The sequence below is a fragment of the Manis pentadactyla genome, chromosome 3 (assembly GCF_030020395.1).
Source record: "Manis pentadactyla isolate mManPen7 chromosome 3, mManPen7.hap1, whole genome shotgun sequence".
NCBI lineage: Eukaryota > Metazoa > Chordata > Mammalia > Pholidota > Manidae > Manis > Manis pentadactyla.
This window is the reverse complement of record NC_080021.1, coordinates 166,968,342-166,983,722: the sequence shown is the minus strand read 5'-3', so window position 1 is coordinate 166,983,722 and position 15,381 is coordinate 166,968,342. Positions and strand designations below refer to the sequence as shown.

The window sequence follows — 15,381 nt, the reverse complement described above, 5'->3', positions numbered from 1 at the left end:
TGTTTCTTAAAATGAATGCACATATATTTTTATCTTCACTGAATCTCTTTTTCCTCCTCCTTAGTTATAAAATGAAAACATGGACCTAAAAACTCTCAAGGCATAAGCCTGGTATTTACCAAGCACTCAATAAATATTAGTTGACCTGTATGGAGGAAATCTGTCTTGCTATGTACTATACTATGTGTAGTATAGCCTTTTTGTGAATATCCTTCTTTGATAGTACACCAGAACTATTGGTAATTTCTTAGAAGTTATTCAATATTGGATCTGAAACCAAATCAATGAATATTTGGTATACCCTATTACAGTAAATGTATCTTATACTTTGAATATTTTTTACCCATACAGAATTGTGCATTACAGTGGTCATCTGGAAATTTTGAAAAGTAGAAAAATTCCATTTCACATTTCATTATTTAATATCAAAAAATTACCTTGCTAATATCACTCTGATCTCATCAATAAAGTATCTAAATTATGGAAAGAAGAAATCGAACTCAGATTGGCAGATACAAGTTTTCCAAATTTTGATTTTCACTTGAAAGCTTAAATTTTACTATTGGCAACAATTACTGTTGGTTGTTTTCCTTGAAGTAACAGGCTTACTTTTGTTTATTTTTGAGAAATTGTCTGCCACATACCCAAGTCTGTATAATCATTTTTTGATTTCCAGTCATGTTTTCAAGTAATATGGTGCTTATGAAAAAAGCAGCTAGTTCAGCTTGCAACTCAAATAATAGTGCTTGTCCTCTGAGAAACAATTATCTATTTTTTAATAGAGCAGAAGTGCTTTATGTCTACTTCCCATTTTGAAACACAGAATATTAAAGATACGACATAAAATTCAAGTTTGAATAAAATTAATGATTTTTACTACTTCATCAAGAACTTTTCAAAGTGATTCAAAGGAGGGGAAATAAACTATTGCTCTTACTGCTCTTGATGAGAGGAGCTGAAAAGAATTTGTCTTTAGCAGCCTATCAAAGGCATCTCTTCCCCAATGACAATAATAAAAAAAATAAAGATACTGTCTAAAGGATCCAACAAGTATGAAAAAGAAACCATTGTTCTTGAAACTAGTGGACTTTAATTGGAATTGCAGTGAAAACATAGGAGATAAAGAATCCTCTTATATTTCACTTCACTGTGTAACCTAACATTTTTTAGTGGTTAACTTAAAATTTCTTTTATAACAATAATGAGAAGAAGTTTAAAACAAAATGGTGACTGCTTTAAGTTCAAGTCACTTTCCAGTCTTTACCCAAGGACTCAAACATATTTTAGAAAACTGGGGGTAAGGGGGGTAGGGAGGGTAATCAGAATCTTTTCATCTAAGATTATTTAAATTAGTTTATAAAATACACATGGAATACTCTGTATTATGCTGCCTGAGCCCAACATTTTAGTGTAGTTTAGCTTGTGGATCTAATAAATATCTTTTATTATGTAATTTTAGGAATGAATAAAATTTTCATAGATGAAGCTTTGAGAGAAAATTAAAACATGAAATAGCATAACCTATGTGGCCGTTCACTTAAGTTGACAACCTTGTATAAAGGTACAAAGTTTACAATTTTGTACCTGATCTTGTCATTTAATAGGGTGTAGCAATGGGCATTACTTTGGGTAGGTATTTGATTATCCGTATATGTCTTCCGAAATATCAAAAGGGAAGAAGACAAGAATCTTACATGTTCTGTATTTCATTCCTTCTTTAGGCTTTTTTTTTTTTTTTGCCTTTCATCTTGAGTTTCCTGGTTGATAGTTTATTCTTTTTCGCATGGGGAATTTTAGGAGAAATATGCCACTGAAGCTTTGTACTTGTATCTACACTGAGGCAGGTACAGAAAATTATATTTTGATTACCTAGAATGACTCCTTAAACATTCTTGGGTTAAGGAATTAATTTCTAAATCCAATATCTTCCTCTTTTAAATTTATCAGCCAATGACAGTCAATGGCTACTTTAAGAATATCTACAGATTATAGTGTGGGTTCTAGACCACTATCTACTGTGCTATTCAAGAATTTATAGCTATGAAAACATAGATATTCTGTCTCAGGTGGATAAACTAAGCTGGGGGAGTAACTTTATGAAATATCTAACATGTTAGTGATTCTAGAAAGTATTTTGTCTCTTTAATTATTTTCCTATCACCTAGAGCCCAAAGTATTAGATATTTGAGGTGCTCAATAAGTATTTGGATGATCAAAAGGAAGAGTCTCATTGCAAATGTGAAATATGCTTGTTCCGTCTGAAAATGTTTTTCTTTCACTTATAACTTGCTGCTCCATTCTGTATCTTTTTCAGGAGCTATGAGCTACTTTATGTCCAAAAAAGTCTCATCACATTAAGCTAATCCCCTTTGAACATGCAACTCAATTTCTTTAATTAGCTTTAAAAATAAGGATCATTAAATCAGAGTGCCACCATCAATTACTGTGCAAGGGTTTGCCTGTTCAATAATGCATCAGAGTTGTGCTCTAATCAGTATTTCACTGAAAGATTCATGGAAAAGGAGGCCTCCCTTGGTTTCAAACTTGAAATGCAATTCTATTATGTATAAAAATTTTTCCTGTGATTGCTACCATTTTAGGTGCTGTATTCCATTGAATACACTCAGCATCCTATCCGTCTTTGCATTTCATATTTGGGATCAGTTCCAGAGTGTTTTACAGCATTTTTGTAAATTCACAAGAAAATAACCACTTTTCTTGTGCTGCAAGAAGAAAAGAAGGTGCAGATTTAAAAAAAAGTCTGCATTTCTATGAGATGCACCTGTTATGGCAAATTCCCCAGAGAGTGTCTTATTTCTTATTTCTCACTATGTTAAGGAGGAACAAACAAAAAATTGGGAAATTGAACTAGTAATATATGTTTATAAATTTGTTTAACATTTGCCAAAACTAGGGTTGTAAAGGCAGTGGTCATTTTTCTTGCTTAATTCAAGGTAATATATATTTTAGCTTTTAAATGATAGGAGTATAACATCTGTCAAATATACATAAATGTTTGGATCTTATTATTCCGTTGCTGTATATTACACACTCAGATTAAGTCAAAATAACAGGGCCACAAAACAGGTTTTGATAATCTACATAAAAATGCTTTAGGAAATTTGTTTTGATCTAAGCACTGATTTTTGTAGACAATTATGCAAGTACTTCTGGAGAGATTGATGTTAGCTATTAAGACAGAGCTAATAATATTAACTTCCTTTTCAATTAACAACTCTGAAGGGATAGATGAAACATAAGTAAGTTTTTTAGTGTTTTGTAGCATATTTAAGTGAATCTACATATTTGAAAATATTGTGTTTGGTTAGGCTTAACTATAGTGTGTAGATCATAATTACAGGAACAAAATAGTTAAGGTGTTGATCTTCTTGAGTATATCTGAAATGACATTAATTTTACAGAATATATATTATTATTGAAAAAAGATAAAGTGTTTATAACTGGGAAATCTCACAATTATATCTGCCTTGTACCAGGATGGATCAAAATACTTGAGTGTAAAAGTGTAAGATAATGATTAATTTTTTCTTCTTGTACTTTGTGTGGAGTTAGAAGACTACAAGTTTTAAAAATTCATAATCTTTGAGGCAGAAAAACCTGAGTGTTCCATGGTGGTTAAAACATATTTGCTGAAGATTCATCTTGACTTGAGCACTTGTTAAAGGATTCATCCTGAGAATGGGAATTGAAGCCAGTTGAATTCATATCAGGCTTGTGGAGGGTCATCATTCACAGTAATAGGCTAAATTTCATCTCCTGAAGCCAGTTTCTAATCTTCTTCATTTAAGGTGAATGCCTAGTAAGTGAACTTTAAATTCAGAGTTTCTGTCAGAGAAAGTTTGGCTCCATAACATGGAGGCTGTCCTACCAATTACTTTCCTTAAGAGAAGTGTGTTTTTATATCATTGATTGAGTGCCCCAGGTTCTGTGTTCTAGTTATATCTTTTATTTTGCAAACTTAAAAAAAAATTGAGAAATAACCAATAGTAAAGGGCAAAATTATGTAGCTCAAGGATCTTTTACAAATTGAATATATTTATACAAGCCTTCACCTAAATCAGGGTATAAAACGTTACCAGCTCTCCATAATACTCTGTGTCCTCTCAATCAGTTGTAAGCTTCTACTTCCAACGAATTGCTATATTTTCCCAGCCAATTTGAGGTATAATTGACATATGACAGTTTGTAAATTTAAGATGTACAGTGTGGTATTTGACATGCATATATGGTGTGAAATGATTATCATCATAAGGCTAGTTCACACATCTCTTACCTTGGATAATTACCTTTTGTGTGTATGTGTATGGTGAAACATTTTGAAATTAGTCTCTTAGCAGCTTTCAAGTATGCAGTAGAGTATTGTGCAACTGTAGTTACAAGGCTACTGTATATTACATCCCCAGAACTTACTCATCTTATAACTGAAAGTTTACACCCTTTGACATCTCCCATTAATCCTACTCCCAAGCCCCTGCCAATCACTAATCTGTCTTCTGTTTCTATGAGTTCGGCCTCTTTAGATTACACATGTACGTCAGATTGTACATTGTTTTCAATTTTATCCCATAGGGAAGTATTTGAATTTTATATAATTGCAGTCTTAGTATTTATGCTTTGTGCCTGGCTTCTTTGTCTTCATTTGGGTCTATGAGATGCATTCAAGTGTTGTATGTAGCTGCAATTCTTTTTCCAATTTTCATTGTATGAGTATACTAGAATATATTTGCCCTTTCTTTTGTTGATTGAAGTTTTGTTTTTTCCAGTTTTTGGCTATTATAAGTAAAATTGTCATGAACATCCTAATATGTGTCTTTTGATGTTCATAAGTGTGCACTTCTCTTGGGTATTTACTTGTGAGTGAAATTTCTGGGTCTTAAGGTATATATTCAGCATTTGTAGATTCTGCCAGACTGTTTTACAAAGTAGTTTTAGGTCTAACCTCTCACTGTAATGTATGGAAATTCTCATTCCACATCATTGCTTACACTTGTTAACTGCCAGTTTTAACTTTTTTCCTAACTTTTTGTAAATATTATAGTCACACTGGGGGGGCATGATGTAATATCATATTGTTTTATTATGCATTTTCCTTATGACTAATGATGTTGAATTAGTCAAATTCTTTTCATATTATTGGTCATTTGGATAGCCTTATCTTGGAGTTCCTGTTAGTCTTTCACCCATTTTTTCTATTGGTTCATCAGTCTTTTTCATACTGATTTATGAGTTTTTAAATGTATTCTGAATAAACTTGTTTGTTGAACATTTGTATCACAGTGTCTTTTTCTGCTTTGTATTTTGCCTTTTGACTGCCTTAATTGTGTCTTTGATTATCAGAAGTTTCTTTTTAATTTTTTTATTTTAATGAAGTCCAATTTCTTAAACTTTCCACTAGGGGTATTGCTTTTCTTGTCTACTTAAGAAATCATTGACTGTGACAAGGATGTAGAGATTTTCTCTCAGAAGCTTGTTTTACCTTCTAAATTTTGGCTATTGTGTGAGGTACAGTATTTATGTTCATGTGTGTATTGATGATTTTCTGTTTGATTATCCATTTAGCCCAGAGACATTTATTGAAGAGACCATCCTTTTCTCCCTTATATTGGAACTGTTATTGTAAATCAAGTGGTCATGTATGTGTGGTTCTGTTTCTGAATTGTGTGTTGTATTCCAGTTTTTTCAAAATTTGTGTCATATTTTAAATGGAATCTTTTAAATTAAATTTTAGTTACTAGTTGGTTTTTGGAAGGAAATGTAGTTGATTTTTTTTATCTACCTTATCTACCAACTTTACTAAATTCACTTATAAAACTAATAGTTAATCTGTAGTTTCACTTGGGTTTTTCAGTGTACACAATTATATAGTCTCCAAGTAATTCAGGGTTTCTTCAACTCTGGTCTTTATACCTTTTATTTCTTTTTCATGCCTAATTTTACACCTGAAACTTTGAGTCTGGTAGAAGTTGTGATGGTGGATATCATAGTCTCATTCTCAATCTTAGGATCAAAAAAAACTTTCAGTATTTCCCTATTAAGTATGCATTTTATGGCTATTTTTTTTTGCCATCTATTGAGCTAATCCTATGTTTTTCAACTTTTTATTCTGTTAATTTGGTAAATTAGACCTAAACAGTTTTCAAATGTTAATTCAACCTTGCATTTCTGGAGTGCCCCACTTGGTCATAATCATTGTCTTCTTTAAATATCTTTGAATTCATTGTGTTAACATTCTTGTTTTGTAGTTGTGTTTTATGTTTAGGAATTATTGGTCTATGGCTTTTCTATCTAGTAATATCCTTTTAGGTTTTGGTGTCAAGGTTATGCCAGATTCAAGGAAAAAGTTGAGAATATTTACATCTATCTTGTCACTGAATTTGTAAAATCAGTTTTAATTTTTTTTTGATATTTGGAAAAATTTACCAGTTGAATCATCTAGACTTTATTTTTTAAAAACTTTGTGGGAAAATTTTTAATAATGGATTCAATTTCATTAATGGATACAAACTTATTAATATTTTGGTTTCCTTTTGATATCTATTTTTTTTAACAGATCTTTATACAAATTTTCTAATTGATCTCGTGTGGAAGATTTAACTTTGATAAGCTATTTCCAAAGGGTGACATTAATTGTATATAGAACTAAAGAGAATTTCTGTTTTCTTGGGATACTATTGTAGAAAAAGCAGCTCTCTTAACTCACCTCCGAATAAATAACTTGCTAGGTGAAAGGATACTGTCCATTTCTCCTACAAAGGGTATCTGCTGATGCCCAGAGCACTAAACACTTCTTTATTCAGATACTTTCTTGTGTATGCTTCTGCAGCTCTTGCTAGGTAAATGCACATTTATCAGGAGTCATTTTAAGAGCAATTTTAGCCAGTCATCATTACTTTTATAATTGCAGGATTTTATTATGTAATATAAATGTGTATAGTAAAAGATTTTTTTCTATGGAAACTTCCTTAAATTCTTTTGAAGGACTACATAGATGAATTGATAAAACAGCTGTTGGTGAATTGGTTTTGTTTGTCCAAATTGTAAAACACTGTGGAAATACCTCATTAAAATCCAGAAGGTTTATTTAATGAAATTGTTTCCAAAATATCCAAATTTTTGCTTTACCTTTAAGAGGCTAAATTTGAAAATCATGCCATATTAAATAAGTATGGTTTATCCAAGAAAGAAACTAGGGTCCTACCATATATTAAGATATTTGTGAATGAAATAATACATATATTTTAAGTTAGAATAAAGTATTTAGGTTATGGATTTGTCCTTTATTACAACATCTGCTTTATCTGACCTTCTAGAGTAACTGAACCAATTTTTGGCTCTGACTGAATCTGACAAGAGAGCTTGTCCTGTATTTCTATATACTGAACGGGAGTTTATCCTGCCCTTTCACAAAGAATTTAATGACTTTTTAATTGAATAATTTATGTTATCTTCATTTGAATTATGGTATGAGCACTAATTAAAACCCGTAAATTAAGTTAATATGTGTTTATTTACTAAGGACATAAAACACCTTTTTTAGATAAGATGCCTTTTTTAGACTGAAATATTCAGCCAGGAGTTAAAAAGGAAACAGATAATTATTTGATGACTCTTGCTCATTTACTAGTAACTTCTATAAATTATACAGATTGTTTATCTGTATATAAAAATCACCAGATAGTTGTGTTTTCTTTTATTTATTTTATATTCTATAAACCGTGATGGGAGTCAGGTTCTTTTTATCAAACATTTATATAATGGGTCAGCTATGAACAGGGCCTATCAAGGCAAATAAGATTTATTCCTGTTCCTCAAGGGGATTATAGTTCAGAAAGCCATTTTAATAAGTACTTATAAACAGAATCAAAAGGTGCTTTTGTGCTTTTTTCCTGTGAGTATAAATTTGCAAACTTAAAAACAAGCCTTTTGTATGATGATATAATTAGATTTTAGTTTTTTAAAAATGTGGTTTCTTTAACCTTTGATTTTACATTATGTAGACCTCAGGGACTGAATGAGACAGGAGGAGTCATTGATGTTGGTTAAACCTTTAACAAATTTGAAGAAGACAACTGATATCAATATATCTTATGATCCTTATAATATTGTACTTGTTCTGGTCTATAACTTTACTCTTGGAATGCCTTCATACCTACTCGTCTGTAATACCAGAGCTTCTGCTTCACCAGTTAGCTTCATATTGATGAACTCTGTTCTTGGAATATGATTTGTTCATTCTGGTTTACCACAGTAGTGATCCAAATATTTTTTTCTATGCAAACATACCATAGGCATTAGGTCCTGATGTGTGGGATCCTCAGCCTGTCACAAATTTCATTATGCCATCTGCTTCAACCTGAGTGATGTATCTTCTGCTGGCAGGATTAATTGAGTGGCCATGGCTTAGGATAAAAAAAAAACTCAGGTTTGGCAAAAAAAGCTTGCTTTTGAAAAAATAATAATTGGTCATGCCTGCTGTAGATTTTAAAATAAGCAGTTGAAAGGATTCCCAAAAGCCCCTTTTAAACACATTGATATCTTTTTGATCTGAGGTCCTATATAGCCAATCTAATGGTTGAATTACTGGTAACTTTGGTAACTTAACTGAATTTTCTGTTCTACTTTTAAGAACAGGTAACAAAACTCTAGGCATGTACTGGTGATGTACTGTAAAATATTTTGATTCCCTCTGTCAGTGGAAGCTTTTTTACCTGACAGCTTATTTCCAGAAATGATATTTCATGTGACTGTTTGCTATGTGTATTTTACAATGATAGGAACACCATGATGAAAAACTCTAGTTCACAATCTATTAAATGTGTGACTTCCTGTAACTGTCATCTGTAAAATGGAAATAAGTGATAATTGAAGGTTGTTGCGAGATTAGGTCAGAGTAAGTTCTTAAAAATGAGTGAGCACTTATTCTGCATAATTATATTGAATGTGCAAGGCACTCTTCTGGAGAATGAGGTTGTAAGAAAGAATAAAATAGATGCCTCCACTGGAAAATTCCACATTCTAGTCTGTCTCTTCAGCTTGGGATGGAAGCTGCATGACAGCAGGATGCATGCGAGGTGGTAATAAGTGCCCTGAAGTAAAACAGGTCAGGGTAAGGCAAGCTCATGGAGCACAATGGAGGGGTAATGTCTCGGACAGAGTTATCAGGGAGGGATTCCCTGAGATGATGCTGAGCACAGCTGAATGAAGTGAAGAAGTAAGCACGTAGATATTTGGGGGAAGGATGTCCTTGGCTGGTAGAGGAGCAGCTTGGCAGTTTATAGAACAGTAAAGGGACAAATATAGCCTGAGCCCTGTGGGTGAGGGACAGAGTACAGAAGATGAGTTCAGTTGGTGATCCAAAAACATCATGGATGTAATCTTTCTGATAAATAATTGTAGATAAAATGTTACATTTGAAATACCCGGCAGAAATAAATTAGGATTGACTGCATAACTTATCAGTTATTTAGCTTTTAACCTGGAGCTTTTTGTAACAGGCACACAAATTATTATAGAATATTTTTCCAAAATGAAATGTTCATCTTTTATTGTTACATATGTCCTTATACTTGGAGTTAGCCAGACTGTGTGGTTTGAGGGCACGGTCCTCCAGACTGCCAACTCTGCCTGAGACTTTTGACATCAACAGCAAAGAGTTAAGATCCAACTACCAGATTAGATGGCGGAGTCCACATAAGACCACTCAGACTTCTGAAACCAATTGCAAGTTCAGGACTTTCCCCAAAATAGCAGGTTCACCAAATCACAAAAAGGACCTACAGAATTTACTGAAAGTTCTTATACCCATGGTTATGGTCTATTATAGGGAAAGGATACAGGTTGGAAAAAATAAAAAAGGAATAGATGCATAGCACAGTTTGGGAGGAGTCCAAATACAAAGCTTCCATTTCCTCAGGAAATGTTCCCTTTCCAGAATCGTGTGTCACAGTTTGCACGGAGTATTACCAACCCAGGAAGCTCACCTGAACTCAGTGTGCACAATGTTTTATTTGGGTTTCATTTCACAGGCATGATTAATTGATTGATTGATTACCCATGTGATTTAACTTGGTCTCAGAGTTTGGGCTGATACCATGTGGACTTGGGGCCCACCATGAATAAGAAAAACAGCCCTATTATTTGAGAAATTCCAAGATTTGTAGATAACTTCCTAGAAACTGGGAACAAAGGCCAGACCTCTTTGGGAAATGCCAGATTTTTTACTGTGTACATTATTGTAAAGGTCAACCTATATAGAAAGTGAATGGCCCCCCAGAATGCTATTTCTTGGAAACAGTTAGTATTATATTGGTTGGTTGGTGTACAGTCTTCCAGGTATTAAATACATATATAATCTGTTTTTGAATGTACATTAGATAATACTATATACATTGCTTGTTAGCTAGCACTTTTCTCTTAGGAGTGTATGTATGTATGTGTATGTTTTTTAATGAGTACCTTAAAGTTGGACACTAGAGAAAACTTTTTTTGAAAATTCTCCCATCTAAAAAACAATGCATTGAATATCCTTTTACACACATCTTTGTGTATTTTTCTAATTTTTCTCCTTGAAATAAACTTCTTGAAATAGAGTTACTGGAGCAAAGGGTGTGAACATTTTGAAATTTCATATGTACTTCATACTTATCCCTCTTGGGATGTTTTCTATGAAGTAGTTTATGGAGTGTTAAAATTGTTAATGATCTCCATATTACTCTTAGGTAAACACTGCAACTTCAGCAGTTTCAAATGCTGAATATGCCCACATTCCACATCTCAGCACAGCTGTAATTTCTCCTCTGCAAAATGAATCATTTTTATTATCCCCAAATAATGGGAATCCAGAAGCACTTACAGGATCTGGGTCTCTACACACCAATGGGAAGTCTGTTTATGAAGAATTTGATCAATTAATAAAGAATATGGCCCAGGTAGGAAAATTTCTTCCTGTTAGTTACAATAGCATGAACAATATCTTAAGAGTGTAATTAAGTCCTAGATAATTTGAAGAATATGTATATATTTATATTACATTATATATTAAAATATATTCTTAATTTATAAGACATAACATCTGGAAAAATTGGATCAAAAAAGTAGATTTTTTTAGTTTGGATGTTTAGAGATTTTCCTATTCCATTTTTCTTTTTTGGTTGTCACATTTTAAATTGAATATTATATGTTGTATTCCAGAAATATTATTCAGTATAATTAAGATGTCTTTTTGTAGGTGGTGAGTGAGAAAAGGTAACTTAAAAATAATTTTTAAATTTCTTCTTGTTTTTTAAACAAAGTAATATCAATAATAAGATGACTGTTAAGGGCAGTGATTGGCTTTTAATTTTATTTCTTGCTTTGTTTCCTGAATAGGGCCGTCATGTAGAAGTTTTTGAGCTACTCAAACCATCTTGTGGAGGCCTCGGGTTTAGTGTTGTGGGATTAAGGAGTGAAAACCGGGGAGAACTGGGAATATTTGTGCAGGAGATCCAAGAGGGCAGTGTGGCTCACAGGTGAGACTGCCATGGTATCTTCTGTGTTCTTGATACCACATTCAGGTGGTGAACACCTTGGGAAAATTTAGAGAAATAAAAATGAATGAAAACAAACAAAAAAACTGAATGTAATTTGTTAACATTGTTATGATAAAAAGCCAGTCCTTTGAAAGGAGGGTAACTTTTAAATATAGACATAACTTAATCTCTTTTTAGTAAGGAAAAAAATTCAAGTAGGACATTATTCTCACTTTATTAAGTGGGCCCTTTTTGATTAAACATTACTGTATAGAAAAGTATATGAATAGCCCATGATAATTTGAGCTATATTTCAGTAATATATTTTTTATAAAATTAAAATTCAATATTAATTAAAATACTAATATTTTATAAATGTAATTAAATTAATTGCTTATATTTCATTGTGATGCTCAGAGCAATAAATAAATATACCCATATTTGCTTTTATTTGTAGATGATAGAAACATTAAAGATAAAATGTATAGGTTGAGTGGGTAACTGAAAAGAAGGCTTATAAATGGAGGGGCTGATAGGCGTGGATCAACTGGTACCTAAACAGATATTTTTAAAAGTAGAACTGCAGAAAAAAGCTTAAAAACTGTGGACATTAGAAAATAGGATTAAAAATAACCTGAAAATGTATACCAGAGCTGTCATTTTCTTGAGAGCAATCAGATATCTTTTACCCTTTTTTCAATTTTGGCAGAGATGGAAGATTGAGGGAAACTGATCAGATTCTTGCTATCAATGGACAGGCACTTGATCAGACAATTACGCATCAGCAGGCTATCAGCATCCTGCAGAAAGCCAAAGATAATGTCCAGCTAGTTATTGCCAGAGGCTCATTGCCTCAGCTCATCAGCCCCATAGTTTCCCGTTCTCCATCTGCAGCCAGCACGATTTCAGCTCACTCTAATCCGGTGAGTACATAAGACTTTCAAAAGCAATAGAACATATTTTTCTAGTTATTTTTGGTTTTCTACTGGGTGTCCAGTTCCTATAGGTTCTTTGTACTTCTTTACTTTTTCCATTTTTATTCTTTTCTCTCTCCCTAGCCTGGAGTATTTGTTATTTAGTTACAATAAGTTTCTGGCTTCTAACACCAACTTTTACCTTTCTTTGTGTAGTTTTTCTTTTTTTTACTTGATAGCAGTCCTCAAAAAAAAAAAATTAGTCTTTTAACAAAATTAACTCTATTGATAGATACAATCTTGATTTTTTTTTGTGTAAATTATAGAGTTATACACTTATAGTTAGCTCTCAGTGACTTTTAGAAGTCATCTAGTTTGGAAATCTGAGAGTCAGAATTATGCAGAAGACAATTTTAATAGTTGACAGTTTCTCCTTGATCTTTTTTTTTTTGAAGTTCTGTGGAGGATCCTGCAAATTGTACCTATCTTTAATGAGATCACTATAGTGGTGTGTTGATAATTTCAAGAATAATTTTATCAATAGTAGTAACATCTGTGGAAAGAGAAGTATAGTAAAGAAAAGGGACATTGTTAAGGCTTATTGTGGTACCTGAGCTCAATTATTTAATACCAACTACAACTACCAATCTCAACTGTAATAAAATTTTCATTTTTCCTAACTTTTTCAAATTCATATAGGAGCTTTGTTTTCAGGTTCACTGGCAGCATGTGGAGACAATTGAATTGGTGAATGATGGATCTGGTCTGGGATTTGGTATTGTAGGAGGAAAAGCAATTGGTGTAATAGTAAAAACCATTCTGCCTGGAGGAGTAGCTGATCAGGTAAGGTACTTCATCAGGGCTTTTTTTTTGCTGTTTTGTCGAATTATATGGTTTTATCTTTTGTGTTAGAAGGAAGAAGCTTTGGTTTAGATAATGCCAAAGAAGCTCATTTAGAATCTTCTGTTTTGCTGGGCTGTCCCTAAAGTGTTTACTTAGACCTGGAGAAAAATGCCTTTGAAAGGGGACATTGATCTTAAGTTACAGTTGTAGATAATGATCTTTAGATTCATTAGAACCACAGACTAAAGCTCAGGTTATAGTTTTCAACCATTGTAGAGTAGCCACCCTTTCTTTTATGATCATAAATATTTATAAACCTCATCAGCTGTTTTATAGCCACAAGATATTGTAGAAAAAAGTATACTTTATTATTGAGGGAAAAAACTATGTTAAAACTTGTCCCTATAGTGATGGATCATCTTTGTATATGATGCACAGCCTATTTTTATCACTTAGTTTGTTAAAGCATTGCCACTTATGCTATGTGACGTTGTTGGAACATATGTGAGAAAATTTTTTGTAAAGTTACTAGTTATGATTTATATTTTAATTTGACAAGTTCTGCTGGTGTAAATAACTTTTGCCTTGATTATAATATTTTGTTTATAAAGCTGTTTGATTTTGCATGTGTATTTTAACTTAAACTAGGAAGTCAGTTTCATCAAATACTTTTTCATAGATGAAAGCTCTGTTTATTAACAATTTTATCAGTAAAGGTATTCACAGTAACACAATAGTATGCAAATTTTCTACCTTTTAAATATTAGCCAGCATCTAGCAGTATCTGAAATTCCCCTGGTTGATTGGCTTGTGATAAATAAGTTTTACCTTTAGTATAGAACTGCACTGTCCAATACTGTAGCTACTTGCCACAAGTCCCTTTTTAAATTCAAATTTAAATTAGTTAAAATTAAATAAAAGCACAAATTCAGTTCCTCAGTTAGACTAGCCACATTTCAAGTGCTCTAAATCCACATGTCACTAGTAGCTGCCATATTGGACAATGCAGAACACTTCCAAATTGCAGGAAGTTCTAGTGGACAGTGCTTGTATGGAGGCTGAAAAGACTGCTTTTTGCTTCCTTTCATCTATCTGAATTTTCACCTCACAGGGAATTCACATGCAAATGAGTTCTTTAGGGATTTTTAATTGAAACAGCAAGGCAGAAAATTCTGTTAACTCGGTGTTTTATTGTGCTTCATATCACATTTTGAGTAATAGGTATTTGCACAGTGACTTATACTTCATCTTTGTTTGATTTTCTTTTTCTTCCCTCAGAAAATTCACAGAAAGTTTTGATATTTTCTTGCATCTAGTGGATAGAAATCAAATTGAAAAGCTCATATTAACTTGATATAAGGACTTTTTGTAAATTTAAATTACTTACATATCACATTGGATGATGTTAGGTTGCTTCAATAGATAAAATTACAACTGCCTATTTAATAACCCATAATTGGTAATTCATATCATTGCCATCTTAAAATTATTCTCTTCCTCTCATTTAGGATTTCTCTGATAAAGTTGAATAATAGCCTGATTCATTAATCTTTCTATTTAGCATGGACGATTATGCAGTGGAGACCACATTCTAAAGATTGGTGACACAGATCTAGCAGGAATGAGCAGTGAGCAAGTAGCACAAGTCCTCAGGCAATGTGGAAATAGAGTTAAATTGATGATTGCAAGAGGTGCCATAGAAGAATCAACTGCACCTACCTCTCTGGGCATCACCCTTTCCTCATCCCCACCTCCTACTCCGGAGATGCGGGTGAGTAGGTGACAAATTTTAAGTCATAGACAATAGCACTTAGATGACAGTGATGTTTATTTAGAAACTAAATCTTTTAATGTTCCTATATTGCTAAAGAATGAAACAAAATTAAAGTGTAGACATGTTTCAGCACTAATAACATTTTTATAATTAGAAATAATATTTAACAGATGGAAAATAGGTTGCTTCAAAAATTCTAGGTTACTATTTTATATTTTTCTCCAAGCAGCACATTTATGAGGATAATGTTTTATAGAATGGATAAAATTTTAAAGTTATTTGCTACTATTCCTAAATTGTTTAATTCTCTCTGTTCCTTAAT

The 15,381-nt window shown here is 32.5% G+C and overlaps 1 protein-coding gene across 11 annotated transcripts in view; it reads left to right on the top strand.

Annotated features, from left to right (window-relative positions):
• The window catches only part of MPDZ (multiple PDZ domain crumbs cell polarity complex component), a 157,972-nt gene that overhangs the window by 37,298 nt on the left and 105,293 nt on the right, over positions 1 to 15,381 (top strand). For 8 of the 11 annotated variants that reach the window (XM_036926642.2, XM_036926643.2, XM_036926637.2 and 5 more), the window contains 5 exons: positions 10,740 to 10,949; positions 11,389 to 11,528; positions 12,238 to 12,451; positions 13,142 to 13,285; positions 14,847 to 15,056. In XM_036926642.2, the coding sequence (XP_036782537.2) occupies positions 10,740 to 10,949; positions 11,389 to 11,528; positions 12,238 to 12,451; positions 13,142 to 13,285; positions 14,847 to 15,056 (918 nt within the window). The remainder of the gene's footprint in view (positions 1 to 10,739; positions 10,950 to 11,388; positions 11,529 to 12,237; positions 12,452 to 13,141; positions 13,286 to 14,846; positions 15,057 to 15,381) is intronic. The other 3 variants (XM_036926638.2, XM_036926647.2, XM_036926641.2) reach the window with 1 other exon arrangement.